At 43.2% G+C, this 25,174-nt stretch overlaps 1 protein-coding gene across 1 annotated transcript in view; it reads left to right on the top strand.

Moving 5' to 3' along the window:
* The window catches only part of LOC144506362 (uncharacterized), a 183,797-nt gene that overhangs the window by 15,556 nt on the left and 143,067 nt on the right, over window positions 1-25,174 (top strand). The window contains exon 2 of the mRNA XM_078232374.1: window positions 11,989-12,150. Within this exon, the coding sequence (XP_078088500.1) occupies window positions 11,989-12,150 (162 nt within the window). The remainder of the gene's footprint in view (window positions 1-11,988; window positions 12,151-25,174) is intronic.

The following is a 25,174-nucleotide window of genomic DNA, read 5'->3' as shown; positions in this document are numbered from 1 at the left end:
GGTCTTATGAGAAAAGGTTGAGGGAGCTAAGGCTGTTCTCTCTGGAGCGGAGGAGGCTGAGGGGAGACTTAATAGAGGTTTATAAAATGATGAAGGGGATAGATAGAGTGAACGTTCAAAGACTATTTCCTCGGGTGGATGGAGCTATTACAAGGGGGCATAACTATAGGGTTCGTGGTGGGAGATATAGGAAGGATATCAGAGGTAGGTTCTTTACGCAGAGAGTGGTTGGGGTGTGGAATGGACTGCCTGCAGTGATAGTGGAGTCAGACACTTTAGGGACATTTAAGCGGTTATTGGATAGGCACATGGAGCACACCAGGATGATAGGGAGTGGGATGGCTTGATCTTGGTTTCAGATAAAGCTCGGCACAACATCGTGGGCCGAAGGGCCTGTTCTGTGCTGTACTGTTCTATGTTCTATGTAAGTTGAGCTTTCTCTACTAGCTATGGCTGTAACACTACATTCTGAACTCTCTCCTTTTCTTCTCTATGAATGGTATGCTTTGTCTGTATAGCGCGCAAGAAACAATACTTTTCATTGTATCCCAATGCATGTGACAATAATAAATCAAATCAAAGAGATGCTTCCAATATATGTCCAGGAACTTGTCCGCCAGAATTCTACCACCCTGCCCGCTACGAAATTGGAGCGGATGAGGGGTGGACAAGGGGAAGGTCCGTTGACCTCTGGTGGGATTTTCCGGTCTTGGATTGGGCAAGGCCATAAAATCCCTTCAGTTGGCCCTGATTGTACCTGCACGGCCGCCCGAGGCTCGTAAGGTTGCGCCCGAGGCCGGCGGGAAATTCCGTTCTACGAGCCTCGCCCGCCTCGATTTCGGGGCGGCCGTGCCAGTAAAATCAGGGTCGTTGTATCTGATGTGCATGAATGATGATTAAATGAGTCAATGCGTTCATTTTCAAGCTGAACAGAAGAAATATATTGTGTGAGTTTGGTGATTTTATTGGCTCGTGGCAGTTTCTGCTGATTTCCACTTGTTTACGATCCTTTATACATTTCACTGAATGTTAATGAAACATAGAAACAAGAAGCAGGAATAGGCTTTTCGGCCCTTCAAACCTGCTCAGCCATTCATTTTGGTCATGGCTAATCATCAAATTCAATATTCTGATCCCCCGCCTTCCTCCCATATCCCTTGATCTCTTTAGTCCCAAGAGCTGTATCTAATTTCTTCTTGGCCTCAACAATATTCTGTGGTAGTGAATTCGACACATTCACCACCCTCTGGGTGAAGAAATTTTTCCTCACCTCAGTCCTAAAAAGTTTACCCCTTATTCTCAAACTATGGCCGCCTAATTCTGGACTCCTCCACCATTGGGAACATTCTTTCTGAATCTACCCTGTTTAACCCTGTTAGAATTTTGTAAGTTTTTATGAAATCCTCTCTCACTCTTCTAAACTCCAGTGAATATAATCCTAACCGATTTAGTCTCTCCTCATATGACAGACCTATCATCTCAGGAATTAGCTTGGTAAACCTTTGTCGTACTCACTGTATAGCAAGGATATCCTTCCTCAGTTAAGGACACCAAAATTGCACACAATACTCCAGGTGTGGCCTCACCAACACCCCATACAATTGCAGCAAAACACCTCTATCCCTATACTCAAATCCTCTCGCTATGAAGGCTAACATACCATTTGCCTTCTTTACTGCCTGCTGTATCTGCGCGCTTACTTTCAGTGACTGATGCATGAGGACTCCAAGGTCTCATTAAGTATCTACCTCTCTCAATTTACACCCATTCAAGTAATAATCTGTCTTATTATTGCTCCCAAAGTGGATAACCTCACATTTATCCACATTATACTGCATCTGCCATGCAGATGCCCACACACTCAGCCTGTCCAAATCATGGTGAAGCATCTCTGCATCCTCCTCATAGCTCACCCTCTCACCCAACTTTGTATCGTCTGCAAATTTGGAGATAATACATTCAGTTTCCTCTTCCAAATCATTAATATATAATGTGAACAGTTGGGGTCCTAGCACAGATCCCTGCTAGGATTGACTGCCAATCAGAAAAAGACCCATTTATGCCAACTCTTTGCTTCCTATCTGCTAACCAGATTTCTATCCATCTCAAGACATTACTTACATTCCCATGAGCTTTAAAGAAAGTACCTGCAATCCCATGTAAAAATCTACCCCTATCTATTTGATCATGTCTGTTCCATTGAGATGGCAGTAACAGATTTAAAGGACTTTGGTTATCTTTTTGTAGTATCTCAATGTCCAATTGAAAAATACAACATTGATCAATATGTGATGAGCTGAAGGCGTGGAGAGACACTGGAAATATGACATTATAGCCATTAGTGAAACTTGGCTACAGGAGGGGCAGGACTGGCAGCTCAATGTTCCAGGGTTCCAGTGTTTCAGGTGGGATAGAGGCAGAGGGATAAAAGGTGGGGGGGGTGTGGCATTGTTGGTCAGGGAAAATGTTACAGCGGTACTCAGGCAGGATAGATTAGGGAGCTTGTCTACAGAGGCCCTATGGGTGGAGCTGAGAAACAGGAAAGGTATGACCACATTAATGGGGTTGTATTATAGATCACCCAATAGTCAGCGAGAATTGGAGGAGCAAATCAGCAGAGAGATAGCTGACAACTGCAAGAAACACAAAGTTGTGATAGTAGGAGATTTTAATTTTCCACATATAGATTGGGACTCGCATACTGTTAAAGGTTTAGACGGGTTAGAGTTTGTAAAATGTGTTCAGGAAAATTTTCTACATCAGTATATAGAGGTGCCAACTAGAGAGGATGCGATATTGGATCTCTTATTGGGAAATGAGTTAGGGCAGGTGATGGATGTGAGTGTGAGGGAACACTTTGGATCCAGTGATCATAATGCCATTAGTTTCAACCTGATCATGGATAAGGATAGATCTGGTCCTCGGGTTGAAGTTCTGAACTGGAAGAAAGCCAAATTTGATTAAATGCGAAGGGATCTGGGAAGTGTGGATTGGCACAGGCTGTTCTCTGGTAAGGGTGTAAATGGAAAGTGGGAGGCCTTCAAAGGAGAAATTTTGAGAGTGCAGAGTTTGTATGTTCCTGTCAGGATTAAAGGCAAAGTAAATAGGAATAAGGAACCTTGGTTCTCGAGGAGATTGTAACACTGATTAAGAGGAAGAGAGAGTTGTATGAAATGTACAGGCAGCAAGGAGCACATCAGATGCTCGAGGAGTATAAAAAGTGCAAGAAGCTACTTAAGAGGGAAATCAGGAGGGCTAAAAGAAGACATGAGGTTGCTTTGGCAGACAGAGTGAAGGAAAATCCAAAGAGCTTCTATAGGTATGTTAGGAGCAAAAGGATAGTGAGGGATAAAATTGGTCCTCTTGAAGACCAGAGTGGTAGACTGTGCATGGAACCAAAAGAGATGGTGGAGATACTAAATGGTTTTTTTGCATCCGTATTTACTGAGGAAACGGGCATGGAGTCTACGGAAATAGGGCAAACAGGTAGGGAGGTCATGGAACCTTGACAGATTAAAGGGGAGGAGGTGCTTGCTGTCTTGAGGCAAATCAGAGTGGATAAATCCCCAGGACCGGACAGGGTATTCCCATGGACCTTGAGGGAAGCTAGTTGTTGAACTTGCAGGGGCACTGGCAGACATATTTAAAATGTCAGTATTCACGGGGGAGGTGCCGGATGATTGGAGGGTGGCTCATGTTGTTTCGTTGTTTAAAAAAGGCTCAAAAAGTAATGCAGGAAATTATAGGCCGGTAGGTTTGACGTCAGTAGTACGTACATTATTGGAAGGAGTATTAAGAAATAGGATCTACAAATATTTGGAAAGACAGGGACTTATTAGGGAAAGTCAACATGGCTTTGTGCGTGGTAGGTCATGTTTGACCAATCTATTAGAGTTTTTCGAGGAGGTTACCAGGAAAGTGGATGAAGGGAAGGCGGTGGATGTTGTCTACCTGGATTTCAGCAAGGCCTTTGACAAGGTCCCTCATGGGAGGTTAGTTAGGAAGGTTCAGTCGCTGGGTATACATGGGGAGGTAGTAAATTGGATTAGACACTGGCTCAATGGAAGAAGCCAGAGAGTGGTTGTGGAGGATTGCTTCTCTGAGTGGAGGCCTGTGACTAGTGGTGTGCCGCAGGGATCGGTGTTGGGTCCATTGTTGTTTGTCATCTATATCAATGATCTGGATGATAATGTGGTAAATTGGATCAGCAAATTTGCTGATGATACAAAGATTGGAGATGTAGTGGATAGTGAGGAAGGTTTTCAAAGCTTGCAGAGGGATTTGGACCAACTAGAAAATTGGGCTGAAAAATGGCAAATGGAATTTAACGCAGACAAGTGTGAGATATTGCACTTTGGAAGGACAAACCAAAGTAGAACGTACAGGGTAAATGGTAGGACTCTGAAGAGTGCAGTTGAACAGAGGGCTCTGGGAATACAGGTACAGAATTCCCTAAAAGTGACGTCACATGTGGATAGGGTCGTAAAGAGTGCCTTTGGTACATTGGCCTTTATAAATCGGAGTATCGAGTATAAAAGTTGGAGTGTTATGGTAAGGTTATATAAGGCATTGGTGAGGCCGAATTTAGAGTATTGTGTACAGTTTTGGTCACCTAGTTACAGGAAGGATGTAAATAAGGTTGAAAGAGTGCAGAGAAGGTTCACAAGGATGTTGCCGGGACTTGAGAGACTGAGTTACAGAGAGAGATTGAATAGGTTGGGACTTTATTCCCTGGAGCGTAGAAGAATGAGGGGAGATTTGATAGAGGTGTATAAGATTTTGATGGGTATAGATAGAGTGAATGCAAGCAGGCTTTTTCCACTGAGGCTAGGGCAGAAAAAAACCAGAGGGCATGGGTTAAGGATGAAAGGAGAAAAGTTTAAAGGGAATATTAGCGGGGGCTTCTTCATGCAGAGAGTGGTGGGAGTGTGGAATGAGCTGCCGGATACAGTGGTAAATGCTTTTAACATTTAAGAAAAACTTGGACGGGTTCATGGATGAGAGGGGTGTGGAGGGATATGGTCCAAGTGCAGGTCAGTGGGACTAGGCAAAAAATGGTTTGGCACAGACAAGAAGGGCCAAAAGGCCTGTTTCTGAGCTGTAATTTTCTATGGTTCTATGTTAATGAAAGAAAACAAATATTTTTACTCCCAAAAAGGTACATTTATGGTCACATTCTGCAGTAGTCTGCAATAAGTAGAATTAACAAAACATTTAGGTTGGCTGAATCACTTGCGAGTAAATCTTAATGATTTTTGTTTAATAAACAATTGTTCATTTAGTACCAAATTTGAGAAAATTGAAGGTTCAGCAATATTACAACTTCAAGACAATCATCTGTTAATGAAATGTCATGCAGTATACACTTTTGCTTTCTGTGCAAAGACAAAATGAACTTGTGTTAACAGAATGTTTCATGTCCTCATGATGTTCGTAATTGCATCAGAGCCAGTGACTTCCTTTTAAAGTGCAGTCACTGTTGTTTTATTGGCAAATATATTGGGGGGTTTGCATACAGTAAGGTCCCACAAATACTGTTTTTGAAAGTGTTTCTTGAGGGATAAATTATCATCAGAAGTTTGGGCCAATTCCTCTTTGATTAGGACCCAGGGAGCTTTTAAGCCCATGTGAGGGGCCGTATAGGAATTTAGTTCAACGTCTCATCTGATAGCTGGTAAGAAGACAGAAAATGCAAAAAAAAGAGAAAGGAGTAAAAGATGGAAATGAAAGAAAGAGGAAGAGAAAGAAAATGAAAGAATTTAGGCTTGAATAGGAATAATGGTGACTCTTTCAGCGCTCACATATTGAGAGTAAATTAGACATCACTTCTGGTGTATATACATGAGCAATCAAATGTACAAAACATTTGTCCTGCTCCTTCATGAGCTTCACTATATCAGTGCCACACTGAGAAATGTGGCAGTCAAGTACATGAAGAGCATAAAGTTCCATTAAACATGTCAGCGGAAAAATATACGGCTTGTCCATTCAAGTGTGAGGGAATTTTTAACCGTGTGATAAGTCTTAATCACAACCAAGCAACCCCCTGGCATTTGAAACCAAAAGAGAAAAAATGCTGGAAAATCTCAGCAGGTTTGGCAGCATCTGTCAGGAGAGAGAAGAGCTGATGTTTCCAGTCCAGACGACCCTTTGTCAAAGGATAGTCTGGACTCAAAATGTCAGCTCTTTTCTGCAGTAATTTGCTTTTATTTTGTTTTTAACTTCCTGGCATTGAAAATGAACTTTTACAACTATAGAGCCTCATTCCTTTACTGCTGGAAATTTAAAAAAATTAAACTAAAAATGTCTTTCACTTTTATCTATTTCTCTCTTAATCCCATCTATCTTTCCCTCTCTTTACTTCACTTTCTGAATTTAAATAGAATTAACTGTTCTAACTTACACTTCCTGTCTTAGGCTCTGGTTGGAACAGGAAGGACTTTTCTCTCTGTTTAAGAAAGAGACAGTTGCTTGCTCTTCTCATGTATGTCCCAGGTCCCCTCTGGAGTGTGCCTTGTTGCATCAGACTCACGATGACTGTACCTTGTTGCACAAGAATCATAGAATCCCCACAGTGCAGAAGGAGGCCATTTGGCCATTGAGTATACACCAACAACAATCCCACCCAGGCCCTATCCCCTGTCCCTTAGTATTTCTGGAAGGTTATTTGTGTCATCCTTAGTGAAGACAAATCCAAAGTATTTGTTCAGCTGGTCTGCCATCTCTTTGTTGCCTATTATGAATTCATCTGATTCTAACTGTAACCTTTGTCTTCACCAATCTTTTTCTCTTCATAAACAAATTTTTAAAAAATGAAGTCATAACATTTAGTCCTCCATGACTGAATTTCAAAAGGGACTTAACATCTTCACCCGTGATGGAAGCATCGTAGGGTGGCACGGTGGCACAATGGTTAGCACTGCTGCCCCACAGTGCTAGGGACCCGGGTTCAATTCCAGCCTCGGGTGACTGTCTGTGTGGAGTTTGCATGTTCTCCCCTTGTCTGTCTGGGCTTCCTCCGGGTACTCTGGTTTCCTCCCACAGTCCAAAGATGTGTGGGTTAGGTGGATTGGCCATGCTAAATTGCCGCTTAGTGTCAGGGGGATTATCAGGTTAGATATGTGGGGTTACGGGGATAGAGCCTGGATGGGATTGTTATCGGTGCAGGCTCGATAGGCTGAACGGCCTCTTTCTGCACTGTTGGGATTCAATGATTTGCTCTATGATTCTATGTATCGTTTATGGTGACAGCAGCACTGAAATCAAAACAAGGCTAGAAACTGCCTGCTAATTGGAGTTTAACCTGGTGTTGTGCGACTTCTTACTGTGCTCAAAAACTCGTCAGCTGAATGAAATATGGAGGGCATCCAACATCGGCCTACACTTGATGAAGCAATTTGCAAAATCCCAGGTGTGGAGCACTGAGCTTTATAGTGAGAGAGCTGAACTCTAAATAAGGCTGGTGTGAAGAACACCTTTTAGGTGTCCAGATCAACAACAACCTGTCCTGGTCCCTCCATGCTGATACTATAGTTAAGAAAGCCCACCAATGCCTCTACTTTCTCAGAAGACTAAGGAAATTTGGCATGTCAGCTACGACTCTCACCAACTTTTACAGATGCACCAGAGAAAGCATTCTTTCTGGTTGTATCACAGCTTGGTATGGCTCCTGCTCTGCCCAAGACTGCAAGAAACTACAAAAGGTCGTGAATGTAGCCCAATCCATCACGCAAACCAGCCTCCCATCCATTGACTCTGTCTACACTTCCCACTGCCCCGGCAAAGTAGCCAGCATAATTAAGGACCCCACGCACCCCAGACATTCTCTCTTCCACCTTCTTCCTTTGGGAAAAAAATACAAAAGTCTGAGGTCACGTACCAACCGACTCAAGAACAGCTTCTTCCCTGCTGCTGTCAGACTTTTGAATGGACTTACCTTGCATTAAGTTGATCTTTCTCCACACCCTAGCTATGACTGTAACACTACATTCTGCACTCTCTCGTTTCCTTCTCTATGAACAGTATGTTTTGTCTGTATAGCGTGCAAGAAACAATACTTTTCACTGTATGTTAATACATGTGACAATAATAAATCAAAACTTGAAGCTCTCGACCCTTTCTACTTCGTCCCCATTGATGTAGACAGGGGCATGTTCTCCTTTACGCTTCCTGAAGTCGATGACAATCTTCTTCGTTTGTTGACATTGAGGGAGAGATTATTGTTGCCGCACCAGTTCACCAGATTCTCTATCTCATTCCTCTATTCTGTCTCGTCACTGTTTCAGATCTGACCCACTACCGTGATGTCGTCAGCAAACTTGAAAATCGAATTGGAGGGGAATTTGGCCACACAGTCATAGGTGTATTAGGAGTATAGTAGGGGGCTGAGAACACAGCCTTGTGAGGATGATCGTGGAGGAGGTGTTTTTGCCTATCCTTACTGATTGTGGTCTGTGAGTTAGGAAGTTCAGGATCCAGTCGCGGAGGGAGGTGCCAAGGCCATGGAGTTTGGAGATGAGTTTCGTGGCAATAAATAGGAGTCTGACATAGGTGTCCTTGTTATCTAAGTGTTTCAGGGTTGAGTGCAGGGCCAGGGAAATGGCATCTGCTGTGGACCTGTTGCAACAGTAGGCAAACTGTAGTGGATCCAGGTAGTCCGGGAGGCTGGAATTGATTTGTGCCATGAACAAAGAACAAAAGAACAAAAACATGACTAACCTTTCGAAGCATTTCATAATGATGGATGTCAGAGCCACCGCCCGATAGTCATTAAGGCACGCTGCTTGATTTTTCTTAGGTAGCAGGATGATGGTCGTCTTCTTGAAGCAAATAGGGACCCCAAATTGTTGTAAGAGAGGTTGAAGATGTCTGTGAATACCCCCGCCAGCTGATCCGCGCAGGATCTGAGTGCACATCCGGTTATCTCATCCGGGCCAGTTGCTTTCCGTGGGTTGACTTTCAAGAAATCTGCCCTGACATCTGCAATGGTGACCCCAGATACAGGTTCATCCAGGGCTTCCAGGTGGAAATAACTAACCAAGCGTATCATTCTTTGGAAAACTAGTTATGGTTAGATCCATAGAATCCCTACGGTGCAGAAGGAGGCTGTTCGTCCCATTGAGTCTACACCGACTCTCTGACAGAGCATCTTACCCAGGCCCTGACGTTGTGAGGCAGCAGTGCTAAATACTGTGCCACGATGCCACCCCATTATCAGGATTTAGCCTTACAACACTGCAACATTTATGAGTCAGAGAAATAAAGCAGCATTTTAGAAAACAATCGCCTTCCATGATTTATTGTAAGCTGTGTCTGCTGGACTAAATATTCTATTACTCAACAGACCCCCTAACCACCGCTGTAATCCACACTGCTGATCATGCACTGTGCCTTGACACTGCTCCACCCTGTTTGGCCTGCTGTCACCTGTTAATGAGAGGCTAAATTCTTTCATGGGATGTGGGCATCACCTAGAGCAATTGCCCCTTGAACTGATTGGCTAGGAGAGAGGACAGTTGAGAGGCAACTGCATTGCTGCAGATCTGGAGTCACATGTAGGCCAGACCAGGTAAGGATGGCAAATTTCCTTACCTATAGGGCTTTAGCGGTTTTTACCCATGATAGTTGTCATGGTTACCATTACTAGCTTTATATCCCAGAATTATTAATTGAATTCAAATTCCAGTGTGGGATTTGAACCCATGTAGTGAGAGTGTTAGCCTGGACCTCTGGGTTACTAGTCCAATGACATTACCATTGTGCCACCATCTCCTCACAAAAAGGTGGTTAATGTTACCTAAGCGTGAACTGCAGCCCACATGCCGATCTCTGTGTCTGTCCATCTGTAATCATTTAGAAATTCTGAACCAACCAGATGACTCAGACTCAAAATATATGTGGAAATGGTTGCTGATAACTTTGTCCATTTGGATAAATTCATGCTGCACTTGGTAGTTGGACCAAACTTAGGTGGGTGGTGATTTTTTTGAGGTTGAGAAGTGTGATCTTGTTAAAAGAGGCTCTCAGCGGACGTGGGGGGTGGATTTGCCCCGGCAGGAATCGCATTGGCCCAAAGAATTGGGCGTAGTTGAAAAACCTCGTCACAGCTCCAGGCAACTTCAAAAGCAGCTAAGTGCTTTCAGTACTACTTTTGTGTGAACATTACAGTTCGGAACAATGAGGGCTGGTACTTGGGATGCATTCAACCACAAAGAGAAAGATAAACAAACAACGCTGACTGCATGCTGTTTAATTCCTGAAGCTGTCAATCAAAGGAGAGTTAAAAGGACTGGACTGAAACCTGCTGAGATTTTCCAGCATTTTCTCTTTTGGCCTGAAATTAAATGAAAACAAAGGTTTTCAAAGGGTTTGAAGGGATTTCAAAGGCTTTGAGCTTTCCATGAAGGCTCAGAGACTTAAAATAAATGCTGTGTTAAAAGATTAGGACTGAGTGAGTAGCTATGGAAAAGGGAACCCTCTAGTGAAAGTGATTGACTTCTGTCAGTCAGAGGACTTCAAGGGGGTTTTCGAAAATCTGCAGTTTCTTTGAGAGAGAAAGGGGTATCCGTTCTGCTGAATGGAGTGCTACTGGGATTTGGAAGCCTGCTGATGTCCGGGGGCATGGAGATTGAAGTGATCAGGCCATCTCAAAGTTTTCATAGTTGACAGACAGGAATTAAGATTTTGATCAGCGAGTTGCCTGAAATCACCATGCCAGGAGTGATCTTCCCAGGGCTAGAAGGGACAGTCCAGGCAAAAGACCAACATCCCAGGGGAGAGTGCCAAATTCAATCTCTTGCCGGTTATTTTAGTGCTGGGGAGAGGGGGAAAGGATGCTTCTCTTTCCTGAGGGGTGGGGAGTCAGGTCACCATGCCGGGGGGGGGGGGGGGGGGGGGTTAGTGGGGAAGTGACCTGTTATTTCAGTGGTGGGGGCGGAGGAATCCCCTCTTTCCTGAGGGCTTGCTGATTCTCCACTTGTCAGCGGGCGGGTCACCATTTCCGTGGTGGGGGGATGGTGGGGGAGTGGGGTCTCTCCCGAAACATGGAGATCGGAGAGCCTTTTAAAAGGATTCGGTCTCAATCTCGGTGAAGGTGGGTTGGCCATTATTTATATTTTTACATATTAAAGGAGAGTGAATCCCACCTGGGAGGCACAACCGGCACCAATGGGAAACACTCCGGTTTTCCCACTGGCAGCAGCTCTTCGTTTCATTTCTGGAGAATTGTGTCTAAAGGACTGAATTTAAAGAACACTCTCCATTTTTTGGGGGGGTGGTGGTTTGTTTGATGGTCATCAGTGAGGAAGCACTCAGTCTCATTTTTTTAACACAGCATTTATCTCAAGTCTCTGAGCCTTCATAAAAAGTTCAAAGCCTTTGAAATCCCTTCTAACCTTTTGTAAACCTTTGTTTCCATTCAATTTTAGTCCAGTCCTTTTAACTCTCCTTTGACTGACAGCTTAATGATTTTTAGACAGCTTTGTTTGTTTAATTTTTCCTTCACAGTCATAGCATCAGGAATAGCATGTATACATTCCCAGCTCAATTCGAGCATTGGCAGGTTTGTATAGAACCAACTGTATTCTGGCCCATAAATATTTATAGAGTGAACACCTCAACCACGCAGAGTGATTTTTTCCCCCTATTTCCATGTACGTCTGAATGAAATCATAGTTGTGGATTTCCTCCCTATCATATTGCTGGGGCACCTCCAGTTATTTGTGTCTCAAGTCACAACCTACTTTAGGAATCAGAGCCTAATATTGATTTACAGAATCTGATGGCCTGATTATTTTTTCGATAAAAGGCCCAGTATTTACTGTGCGGATGCTATAACATTTTACGTTTAACACAGTAAAGCTCCATATGTTGCTAAGCTTTGATGTACTTGTGGCTCTGTGCCTGTTCCATCATCAAAGTTGTTCTGATCGACTAATAGACAAAATTTTAAAATACTTGAAGTGACTGTTTCCAAAACTTTGCTTCCAGTGAAAGCAGAGGAGAAAGTGAAAGCGCTGATTTTTGATGGAGCGGAGGTAGTTGACATTCACAATGTGGGAATTCCACAGGGACCACTCTCACTTAATGACGTTCACTCAACTTCACAAGTATGCGAAGAGCAAAGAAGATGTTTGGCAACGCTAGTATACTGTAAGTAATTTCATAAGCTATTCTTTACAGCTTTGAATGCTGAGTCTGTTTGACATGTTAAGGTCATTTGGTAGTACAGACCATGAGTGTTGCTGAAAAAGGAGCCATTTTTTATTGAAGCTTTTCATGACCCAGCAAATGGCTTAACAGGCAGAAAAAACGTGCACACATTGCACCTGTTTCAGCTAAACAAAATAAATGGCAGCACTCAATGATTCATTCCTTAGGGTAAAATCATTGTCAATCTGCCTAGTTTAAATGTCAACCAATCCTTGGCATTTAACTGTCAGTCACTATCAACTAGTGCATTCTCCATGGCAATGCCTCTACCAAGCAGAGTCCACTTGCCAACCAACCAGTACTCTCTTCTCATACAGTATAAAGTTGTAGTCTCCCTTGGATTTGTATTCTTGCAAAATGTCCTGGTGAGTGCAAGACAAAAAAACTTAGACAAAAAAAGTCTCTTTTCTCAGCAATACATTTCAAGGTACTAGAAATATAACAGTCCTGGCAAAGCTATTGCCTAAATCAGTGGTTCCCAAACTTTTTTCACTGGGCCTCACTTTCGGAATAAAAATTTGCTCGCGCCACACCGAATATTTTATTGATAAGAAATACATTCAAAAACAAAAAAAAACAACTCCTAGCAGTGCTTGATTCATAACATAGAACACAACTATATAATATGATCATGGGACATCCAGAAAGTATAAAACAATCACTTTGGAAAAATATCTAATCCATGTTTAAATGTTTCTTTGATTGTCCTTGAATCTTCCCGCCACACTTGCCATCCTCTCTTGCCGCACCAGTGTGGCGCGCTGCACCCTTTGGGAACCACTGGCCTAAATGCTTACCATTACTCTCTCGCTACTAGCTTCAATTCAATTATAATAAAAGTGGTCAACAATAACTTCTACCCTACACTCTGATCCAGTGCTTTCCCTAGGGGCTTTTCACAGTAATTTCATTGCAGTGTTAATGTACACTTACTTGTGACACGAATAAATAAATTAAACTAAAATCTGTAAATGATATTGTGTGATTGATGTTACCTTCCAGCTTTATCTTTTATTCCCGGATTTCAGATTTGCTAGTTTGAGAATCTTGGCTTATAGGCCATCTTCCTTTATTTGGAAGAGTGAGACGGGTTTGAGTCCACTGCTGTCCATGCCCTTTATCAGAGCCACCAGGGAGAGCAACTACAATGAGGCAAGGGAAAGAGTGTCCATTTCCCTCGTCTTCATCCACCTAACAGGGAATGCATGGGCAGATGAAAGCAGCTTAAATCTGCAGTAACCAGCAGAAGAATAAACTAATGGCTGGAGCTAACTGGGAAACAACAGTAACAACTTGCCCCTTTAATGAAACTTGAAGCTCTTGATCTTCAAGTTTTTAGGTGTCCAGATCACCAACAACCTGTCCTGGTCCCTCCATGCAGACACCATAAGAAAGCCCACCAATACTGTTCTTGTTTGGGTTTAATCTCAGTTGTTTGGATTTAATCTCAGTTGTTTGGGTTTAATCTCAGTTGTTTGGATTTAATCTCAGTTGTTTGGGTTTAATCTCAGTTGTTTGGGTTTAATCTCAGTTGTTTGGGTTTAATCTCAGTTGTTTGGGTTTAATCTCAGTTGTTTGGATTTAATCTCAGTTGTTTGGGTTTAATCTCAGTTGTTTGGGTTTAATCTCAGTTGTTTGGATTTAATCTCAGTTGTTTGGGTTTAATCTCAGTTGTTTGGGTTTAATCTCAGTTGTTTGGATTTAATATCAGTTGTTTGGGTTTAATCTCAGTTGTTTGGATTTAATATCAGTTGTTTGGGATTAATCTCAGTTTGTTTGGGTTTAATCTCAGTTGTTTGGGTTTAATCTCAGTTGTTTGGATTTAATCTCAGTTGTTTGGGTTTAATCTCAGTTGTTTGGATTTAATATCAGTTGTTTGGGTTTAATCTCAGTTTAGAGTCTCCCACCCTCCCCCCTCCTCTAACCTAAAAAAAAAAGGACTCGGAGTGAGGGCAGGTAAGCTTTTTTTTTCTCTCTTTCGTTTCTTAGTAAGGGACGTTAGCAGGGATGTCAGTGCAGGCAGTGCAATGTTCCTCCTGTGGGATGTTTGAGGTGAGGGACACCAGTAGTGTCCCAGCTGAGTACACCTGCAGGAAGTGCATCCAATTCCAGCTCCTTGAAGACCGTGTTAGGGATCTGGAGCTGGAGCTGGATGAACTTCGGATCATTTGGGAGGGAGAGGTGGTCATAGACAGAAGCTTCAGGGATGTAGTTACTCCGAAGAATGAAGATAGATGGGTGACGGTGAGAGGGGCTGGGAGGAAGCAGTCAGCGCAGGGATCGTTCCCCTCGGCAACAAATATACCGCTTTGGATACTGTTGAGGGGGGGGAAACCTACCAGTGGTAAGCCACGGTGACCTGATCTCCAGCACTGAGTCCGTCCCTATGGCTCAGACGGGAAGGGGGGAGAGCAGGAGAGCAATAGTCATTTTCAGGATCCTTAAGGGGGAAAGGGGAACAGTCACAAGTCGTGGTACACATCGGTACCAACGACATAGGTAAGAGAAGGGACGGGAATTTAAAACAGGAATTTTGGGAGCTAGGGTGGAAGCTGAGAGCCAGGACAAACCATGTTGTCATCTCTGGTTTGTTGCCGGTGCCACGTGCTAGCGAGTTGAGGAACAGGGAGAGAGTGCAGATAAACACGTGGCTGCAGGGATGGTGTAGGAGGGAGGGTTTCAGTTCCATGGATAATTGGAGTACATTCTGGGGAAGGTGGGACCAGTACAAACAGGACGGTTTGCACCTGAACCAGAGGGGCACCAATATCCTGGGAGGGAAATTTGCTACGGCTCTTCGGGGAGGTTTAAACTAATTTGTCAGGGGGATGGGAAAAGGAGCTGTAGTCCAGAAGCTAGTGTTGAGTGTAGTGAGGTACTGAGGAGGGTATCAAGGTCGCAGGAGTGTACCGGCAGACAGGAAGGTGGGTTGAAGTGTGTCTACTTCAATGCAAGGAGCATCCTGAATAAGGTAGGTAAACTTGGAGCGTGGATTGGTACTTGGGACTACGATGTTGTGGCCATTATGGAGACATGGTTAGAACAGGGACAGGAATGGTTGTTGGACGTTCCGGGGTATAGATGTTTCAGTAAGAGTAGGGAAGGTGGTAAAAGAGGTGGAGGAGTAGCATTGTTAATCAAGGATAGTTTAACGGCTGCAGAAAGGCAGTTCGAGGGGAATCTGCCTACTGAGGTAATATGGGCTGAAGTTAGAAATAGGAAAGGAGCGGTCACGTTGTTGGGGGTTTTCTATAGGCCCCCAAATAGTAATAGAGACGTGGAGGAAGAAATTGCAAAGCAGATTATGGATAGGTGTGGGGGTCACAGGGTAGTTGTCATGGGTGACTTTAACTTTCCAAACATTGATTGGAACCTTTATAGGTCGAATAGTTCAGATGGGGCAGTTTTTGTACAGTGTGTGCAGGAGGGTTTCCTGACACAATATTTGGATAGGCCAACAAGAGGTGGGGCCACATTGGACTTGGTACTGGGAAATGAACCGGGCCAAGTGTTAGATTTGGTTGTGGGAGAGCACTTTGGAGATAGTGACCATAATTCGGTGTCTTTCATTATTGCAATGGAGAGGGAGAGGGCCATACGGCAGGGCAAGGTTTATAATTGGGAAAGGGGTCATTATGATGCGATTAGGCAAGAATTAGGGAGCATAAGATGGGAACAGAATCTGTCAGGAAAAGGCACAAATGAAAAGTGGAGCGTGTTCAAGGAACAAATACTGAGTGTCCTTGATAGGTATGTCCCTGTCAGGCAGGGAGGAAATGTCCGAGTGAGGGAACCATGGTTCACAAAAGGGGTTAACTGTCTTGTCAAGAGAAAAAAGGAAGCGTATGTAAGGATGAGAAAACAAGGATCAGTTGGGTCGCTTGAGGGTTACAAGGTAGCAAGGAATGAGCTAAAAAAAAGGGCTTAGGAGAGCTAGGAGGGGGCATGGAGAAGTCCTTGGCGGGTCTGGTCAAGGAAAACCCCAAGGCTTTTTACTCTTATGTGAGAAATAAAAGAATGACCAGGGTGAGGTTAGGGCCGGTCAAGGACAGTAGTGGGAACTTGTGCATGGAGTCAGAAGAGATAGGAAAGGCGATGAATGAATACTTTTCTTCAGTGTTCACCAAGGAGAGGGACCATGTTTTTGAGGATGAGAATGGGATACAGGCTGATAGGCTGGAGGAGGTAGATGTATTGAGGGAAGGTGTATTAGCAATTTTGAAAAACCTGAGGGTCGATAAGTCCCCTGGGCCAGATGGGATATATCCTAGGATTCTTTGGGAGGCAAGGGATGAGATTGCAGAGCCTTTGGCTTTGATCTTTGGGTCCTCACTGTCCACGGGGATAGTGCCAGAGGACTGGAGAGTGGCGAATGTTGTTCCTCTGTTCAAGAAAGGAAATAGGAATGACCCTGGTAATTATAGGCCGGTTAGTCTTACTTCGGTGGTCGGTAAGTTAATGGAAAAGGTCCTGAGGGATAGGAATTATGACCATTTGGAAAGATGCAGCTTAATCCGTGATAGTCAGCATGGATTTGTGAAGGGTAAGTCTTGCCTCACAGATTTGATTGAATTCTTTGAGGAGGTAACTGAGTGTGTAGATGAAGGTAGTGCAGTTGATGTCGTATACATGGATTTTAGTGAGGCGTTTGATAAGGTTCCCCATGGTAGGCTCATGAAGAAAGTAAGGAGGTGTGGGATAGAGGGAAATTTGGCCGATTGGATAGGTGACTGGCTATCTCATAGAATACAGTAAGATGTTTAACAACACCAGGTTAAAGTCCAACAGGCTTATTTGGTAGCAAAAGAAAAGCGTGGCTTTTGCTACCAAATAAACCTGTTGGACTTTAACCTGGTGTTGTTAAACTTCTTACTGTGTTTACCCCAGTCCAACGCCGGCATCTCCACATCATATCTTATAGAAGACAGAGGGTGGTGGTGGATGGAAAATTTTCAGACTGGAGACCAGTTACCAGCGGTGTACGACAGGGATCAGTGCTGGGTCCTCTGCTATTTGTGATTTTTATCAATGACTTGGAGGAGGGGGCTGAAGGGTGGGTCAGTAAATTTGCTGATGACACCAAGATTGGTGGAGTAGTGGATGAGGTGGAGGGCTGTTGTAGGCTGCAAAGAGACATTGATAGGATGCAGAGCTGGGCCGAAAAATGGCAGATGGAATTTAACACTGATAAGTGCGAGGTGATTCATTTTGGTAGGACAAATTTGAATGCGGATTACAGGGTCAATGGCAGGGTTCTGAGGAATGTGGAGGAACAGAGAGATCTTGGGGTTCATATCCACAGATCTCTGAAGGTTGCCACTCAAGTGGATAGAGCCGTGAAGAAGGCCTATAGTGTATTATCGTTTATTAACAGGGGGTTTGAGTTTAAGAGCCGTGGGGTTATGCTACAACTGTACAGGACCTTGGTGAGACCACATTTGGAATAGTGTGTGCAGTTCTGGTCACCTCACTATAAGAAGGATGTGGAAGCATTGGAGAGAGTGCAGAGGAGATTTACCAGGATGCTGCCTGGTTTGGAGGGTAGGTCTTATGAGGAAAAGTTGAGGGAGCTAGGGCTTTTCTCTTTAGAGCAGAGAAGGATGAGAGGCGACTTAATAGAGGTTTATAAGGTGATAAGGGGGATAGATAGAGTGGACGTTCAGAGACTATTTCCTCGGGTGAATGTAGCTGTTACTAGGGGGCATAACTATAAGGTTCATGGTGGGAGATATAGGAGGGATGTCCGAGGTAGGTTCTTTACTCAGAGAGTGGTTGGGGTGTGGAATGGACTGCCTGCTGTGATAGTGGAGTCGGACACTTTTGGAACTTTCAAGCGGTTATTGGATAGGCAAATGGAGCACACCAGAATGATAGGGAATGGGATAGCATGATCCTGGTTTCGGACAAAGCTCGGCACAACATCGAGGGCCGAATGGCCTGTACTGTTCTATGTTCTACGTTCTAACACCTCTACCTATTCAGGAGGCTAAGGAAATTTGGCATGTCCGCTACAACTCTCACCAACTTTTACAGATGCACCATAGAAAGCATTCTTTCTGGTTGTGTCACAGCTTGGTATGGCTCCTGCTCTATCCAAGACTGCAAGAAATTACAAAGGGTCTTTAGCGAAGCCCAGTCCATCACACAAACTAGTCTCCCAAAAAGAAAATGAATTCCAACTGGACAGGCCATTGCCTGTTACTTTGTGAACTCATACTCAACGAGCCCCACAGGGACATCAGTCAGTGATTCCCCATAGACCTCGTGGGGATTATTACAACAAAATTAAACCCAGCCAAATCATTGATAGATTTTCTTTTCACAGAATGAGAGGGGGGAGGAGAAATCTGGGTGCGTTAAAGACAGAAGCAGGTGAATCCGTACCTCTTTTTGTTTTCAGAATTAAGAGAATGAGGACAAGACACTAGCAGCATTAAAGAAATTAAGAAAAAGGCAGGAGAGGGTGTAATTTAGTGAATGTATTGTAAGTAAAATAATGGTAACGGAGCAAGTGACGAGGATAAGGTATACAAATCTCCAGACTCTAGTCTAAGAGAAATAGGTAAGCAAATTACAGATGTATGAGCCATAATTTGCCAAAGCATTCTGTAGTATATAGATGGGATATGCTAATACATGATGTAAATGATCATGCACTGTTGACATCAGTAAATCATATGTTAAATTCTAAAAAAGGAGGTTGGAATGGTGCCTAGGTGTGACCTGCCTATTCTGTAACCTGTTTAGATATTGTACCAATAGCCAAGTGTTAAGCAGATACTAGAGTATGTCTGCAGTATTTCTAAGAGCCAAGTCCCACGCCTAAAGCTCGAAACAGAACGACCCAATCTCAGAACATGGTGGCAGCTCAGAACATGGTGGCAGCCATGGAGACATTAATGAAAAAGAGACAAGAAACCACAGAGTGAAAAAACCTTTGAAAGCTCAAAGAAATTTTGGCAGTAGAAGGTGACACACTGGAGAGAGGTAACCATGACTGTATCTGGTAATCAGTCTCTGCCCTTTCCCTGCTTGTTTGATTGACTTGAGGGCACGCAGAAAGGCCAGCAATGGGAGTTATAGAAACATAATATTCTCCAGTGCCAAGCAGCATCAGGTCTTCATGGTAAAGAGCCAAGGTGCCACATTAGTTCCTTTCTTTATGTAGGTCCAGTAGCAGATGACATTCTCCTAAGGCAGGAAGTGCGGGAGTGCACTGCGAACGTTTACTCCATTATTAAAGCCTTTGACACCTATTTTAGACGGAAGCAACATTTAGTCATTGAATGAGAACTTTTTAGCCAGCACGCACAATGATCTGGGAATCAATTGAATTGTCCCTAATCAATCCATATCATCTAGCTAGTTGTAACGGATGCAGGGTGCTGAAGGAAGAGCTAATCCATGATCGCATGGCCGAGGGTGTCCAGAATGAAGAACTCTCTGACTTTCTGCAGACCAAAGATGATCTTACTTTGGATCAATTGATCCAGTATGCGAGGCAGGCTGAGCTTAGGAGTGTTTAATTGAACTAGAATTCATGGTGACATTGAGGTTTCACATCAGGTCGACCCATGGGCAGCAACCCCATGCAGTTGAAAGCTGCCAAACCACAAGAAAGAGTGGGAAACGCCATGCTGGCAGCCATTTTGAGATGCTTGAACTGTGGTGCAAAAACCCAGCAGAGATGCCAGGATTGCCCAGCAGAGGTCATGGAATGCTTCCAGTGTAACAAAACTGGACATTTCAAGCATTTCTGAAAATCTAGCAATCTAAATCAAAGTCGCAGAACAGCAAATATTTATGAAACACATTCTTTTGGACAGTCTAGAAAAAGATTAAATTAGAATGTTCCTAGGGGAAGTAGGTAGTCTTTTCCAGTCTACTGGTCAATTGCAATCCAAATTCAAGATTTTGACATTACTTTTAAAATTGACACTGGAGTTGCTATTAACACATTAGCAGGTGGCTTCACATGATGGCCCTTCATCCATCAGTCACCAAGTTAAAGGGACCAGGCTGCATCAATCTTCCATTTGAAAGCAGGATTATTGTTTCTCTTAGCTACAAGGGGCGACAGATCGTCGATTCTCTTTCCATTCTTTGCAATCAACATGCATACTTGTTGAGTGGTGATGTTGGCATGCTTCTAGGCATCTTTGAAAAACCGTAAGCATCTCATCATTTGAACAATTCACTTCTTCTGTGCAACAATCTTCAACTTTTCATTTAGAAGCAGTCAAAATTCAGCCTTCAGAAGTTGAACAAATTTATACACTCAGCAGTAAGTTCCTTTCTTTCACAGACACCATCCACTCGACCCAGGGCAGAAACAGAAGTTATGAATATCTCAGTTCTTCCCAAAGTAAGGCCAGAGGTGGCGGATACAGAAGGACGTATTTTACACAGAGGGTGGTGGGGGCCTGGAATGCGCTGCTGGGCAGGGTGGTGGAGACGGACACACTGGGAACATTTAAGACTTATCTAGGTAGCCACATGAACGGAGTGGGAATGGAGTGATACAAAAGAATGGTCTAGTTTGGACCAGGGAGCGGCGTGGGCTTGGAGGGCCGAAGGGCCTGTTCCTGTGCTGTATTGTTCTTTGTTCACTGCAGGAGACAGTGACCATCCCCATGAAGACCTGAATTGGCTCTTCCCAGAGAGTGATGAGGAAGAATCCTCACTGCACTGAGTGATCTCGTGGCAGTTGAGGTCCTAGAGAATGATTCATCTTTCCCATTGATGGGTACACCTTATGAAGTCTCTGTTGTCCTTTGAGAAGAATCAGCTGAGCCTTTAGAGACTGAGTAGCATTCAGATCTTAGTTCCAGTGGATCTACTAATATATTGCTGACTTTATCTCCTGCTGCCCATGAAGAGTCTTCCATAAAGAATGCCTTGCCTGGATCCAGATTAGAGTCTGTAAAGGATCACACTGTTTAAGAGTTGGTAACTTCCAAGGGTGAAAGTCAGTGGACACCCATACTTCAGTCCCATCGCAAAGTCTTCTTTCCTCCAGAGCTGGAGATCAGCACAGAAGCTGCAGCAGAATCTTTAGCACTTCTGGAGCTGCAGAATCTTGCACAACAATCTTATCTCTGAGTTGATTGTTACAAGAAATTAATCTCATTACAGAATAGGAGGCACCATATCCTCAGCGATCCTTCCCATTGCCCATAGAGGGAAAACCTGGTACAGAGAGAAGTGTGACTGTCTTGATGCTGGCTACAGAAAGTAGACGATCCTCCTGAAATATCATTGAGAAATCATTGCTTCTTCTTTTCCTGACAGCCTCACAGGAAGTTCTTTGCTTTTTCTTTTGTTGTCAAAGTTTATTGAAATCTCAGAGCTTCAATGCTTTTCAGCCTTGATACAGTTGTCGATGATACAGCTGTATCTTCCCCAGAGTTGAAGATCATTCCTTTTCTGAAACCTCTTCCCAGAATCTGTCAAGGGATCAACAAATTCCTCGGAGTGCCCTGAATTCTTCTTTTTGGTCCCAGAGGACCAAAAGAGTTTGATTCTCTTCAGACTTGTATTTTGGATCAGTTGTTCATTCCAAAGTCTTCATTGTCCTTGCAGTTCAGTCATCCTGAAACCTACACTCAGCTTCCCAGCAATGCTGACAAAGTGTTGTCCTACGCTGCGAATGATGATGCCCTACCAGATACAGAGGGGGGATCTCATGTCTCCAAGATATCTTCCCCGAAGGGCTGAGAATACTGAGGGCGATTGAATCCCCCAGGACTGTGACTTGGACAGGGGAAGAGTAAGAGTTGGAGTTGGCTAGAATCTGTAGTTGCAAAAAAGGGAGTTGCAGAAATGTAACGTTAAATAGTTAAAGAGGTAGTTTTGTGTGGATAACATGCCTGGGGGGGAGAACATGCTAACATATGACATAGATGATGATGTACAACTGACATCAGTTAGTCATGTGTTGGACTCCAGAGAAAAGTTGAAATTATGCCTAGGTGCAATGTGCTTACTCTGTAACCTGTTTACATGTATTACTAATAAACAAGTGTTAAGCCGATACCAGAGATTCTTTACAGTCTAAGAACCAAGTCTTACACCTCAAGCCCAAGAGACAAGGTCAATCTCAGAACACTTTTGAGATTGGAAAGTATGACTTGTCGATTGGAAAGTTACGAATGTCATCCTATTACTTCAGAAGAGAGGAAGGTAGAAACAAGAAAACTACAGACCTCTCAGTTTGACATGAATTGTGGGCAAGCTACTGAAATTTATTGTCTGTCACTGAGCTACCTACCAGTATCAGTTAATTAAAGAGAGCCTACATGGATATATGAAGGGTCACATCTGAGTAATCTGGTTGATTTTTGTTTGAGGAGGTCATTAACAGAAGTGTTTATGAATGTTATCTAAACAGACTTCTAGAAACCATTTGATAAAATCCCACATGAGATTATTAGCAGATATGAAAATGTAAGGAATTTGAGGTGCCCTTGTAACATAGATCAATAATTAGTTTGGAACTAAGAAACAGATTGGTATGAAGGGAACATTTTTGGATCATTAGGATGAAAGAGATATGCCCTCAAACCTTTCACCAAATATATCAGTGATTTGAATGAAGGATTAGGGATATATATGCACATCATATATATCAAGAGGCACGGTTAATGTAGAGATGGGAGCAGAAAGTTACAAAGAAACACTGGCAGGTGAAATGAATGGGTAAAACTATGGACAGAATACAATGTGAGGAACTATAACATATGCAGAAGAAAGCTCTCATGTCTCCAAGACTTCTTCCCTAAGGGCTGAGAGTACAGAGAGAGATTGAATATGTAGTTATAAAAAAAGGAGTTGCAGAAATGTAATATAAATAGTTAAAGCGATAGTTTTGTGTTTTTAAAAAAGGATAATATATTTTGGAGGAGGTGTAGTATAAAGGGTTAAAGGCAGAACATGCTAACATATGACAGAGATGCTGATGTACAACTGACATCAGTTAGTCAGGTTGGACTCAAGAGAGAGGAGAGACAGGAAAGAAATCAGAATTGAGAGAGATTAGGAACTGTGCAATTGTAAAGAGATTTGGGTGTCAATATTCGTAAGTAACAATGAGTTAGTGTATGCATCAAAAATGTAATTGAAAAGACCTTTATCTTAAAGGGGGCTGGAATACGAAGAGTAGGAAGCGATACTTCAATTGTAGTCAGCATAGCAACCTTGGAGGGGGTACAGTGCGGGTTTATAAGAGGGCTGCGATTAAACTGATACCATGCAAATGAAATAGAGTTTTATATTGTGCATTGATTAGAGCGATCTCTGGACCTCTCTCACTCTGCTGTGTTTCCACCCAAGTTTCTTAGCTTTATTTAATTATTTTGCATGTTATTTAAGACATCCCTCAGTTTAGTTGGTTGAGCTGTTTGATTTATCACACACTGACTTTTCATTAACAGTTCAGCAAGGCCAGCCTTGTTTCAAATCTTAAAGGAAATGTACGATACTTTCTCACTTAATTCCAAGTGAATATAGCAGCATTAGAGACCTTGGGTGGCGTGACTCTGAAAATCTGGCAGAAAATGAAGAGCACCACTGATCTATATTTTGTTCCAGTTTAATGGTTGCTACATAGTAATATAACTCCTTAGGTTGCGCAGTGACCTGCACTATGAAGTGATCCATGAGTTCTGATTCCAGATTTTGTGTGTGGCATTACTGCTCCCTTTGCCCTTCAGTGCATCAAACTGGAGTGCTCACTTTTTTTTTCTGTGACGTTAATCCCTTGAGTCTGTCATAACAACTCCTTTACTTCCTTACCAATAGCGGTTACTATCCTTTTGAGAAACTACAGTTGGCCTAAAGCCAGGGTTATCCAGAAGCTCCCTAATTGTTTGCATTACTTGTAAATATACTGCATTTCATTGCAGATGGATTGTTTGTATAACCATTGCAGTTAAGAGGAGATACACACTCATCACTTATATAGCACTATGGAGCCTAGACTCTGGTCTTGAGAAATGTAGACTGTCAGCTACAGTTCCAGCATTATTGGATGAATCCCAGGGCAGCCATTTTAGGCTTACTATGATTTGCAGAACTGTACAGTTGTTGTACAGTGCACACTTCCATGTTCAATTAAATAGGAATGTACATTTTGTAAAAAAAATAGTAATCAAAAATACATAAATCAGAGATTAAAAAAACCATAGACCCTTAGAATGGTTGCAGCAGAGAAGGCCATTTGACCCATCATGTTGGTGCTAGCTCCTCAAAGGAGCAGTTTACCTAATGCCACTTCCCAGCCTTTTCCCAAATTCCTGCATATTTTTCATTTTTAGATAAACCAATTCCTTTTTGCACGGCATGGTGGCACAGTGGTTAGCACTGCTGCCTCACAGCGCCAGGGACCGAGTTCGATTCCTGGCTCAGGTCACTGTCTGTGTGGAATTTGCACATTCTCGCCGTGTCTGCGTGGGTTTCCTCCAGATGCTCTGGTTTCCTCCCACACTCCAAAGGTGTGTGGGATAGGTGGATTGGCCCCTTAGTGTTATAGGGACTAGCTAGGGTAAATGCATGGGGTTATGGGGCTAGAACCTGAATGGAATTGTGGTCAGTGCAGACATGATGGAACGAATGGCCTCCTTCTGCACTGTAGGATTCTATGATTCTATAATGTCCTGATTCAACCTGCCCCACCATACTCGCAGGCAGTGTTTTCCAGATCCTAACCACTCGCTGCATGTTCTTCCCGTGTCTGCGTGGGTTTCCTCCAGGTGATCTAGTTTCCTCCCACAGTCTGAAAGGTTAGGTGCATTGGCCATGCTAAATTCTCCCTCAGTGTACCCGAACAGACGCCGGAGTGTGGCAACTAGGGGATTTTCACAGTAACTTCATTGCAGTGTTAATGTAAGCCTACTTGTGACACTAATAAATGAATTTTAATGTCACTTCCGAAAGTGACTATGTTCCCTCATCTTGGAGTCTCCAA

The sequence above is a fragment of the Mustelus asterias genome, chromosome 17 (genome assembly GCF_964213995.1).
Source record: "Mustelus asterias chromosome 17, sMusAst1.hap1.1, whole genome shotgun sequence".
NCBI classification, from domain to species: domain Eukaryota; kingdom Metazoa; phylum Chordata; class Chondrichthyes; order Carcharhiniformes; family Triakidae; genus Mustelus; species Mustelus asterias.
Note: the sequence above shows the minus strand (reverse complement) of the source record. Positions and strands in the feature narration are given on the sequence as shown.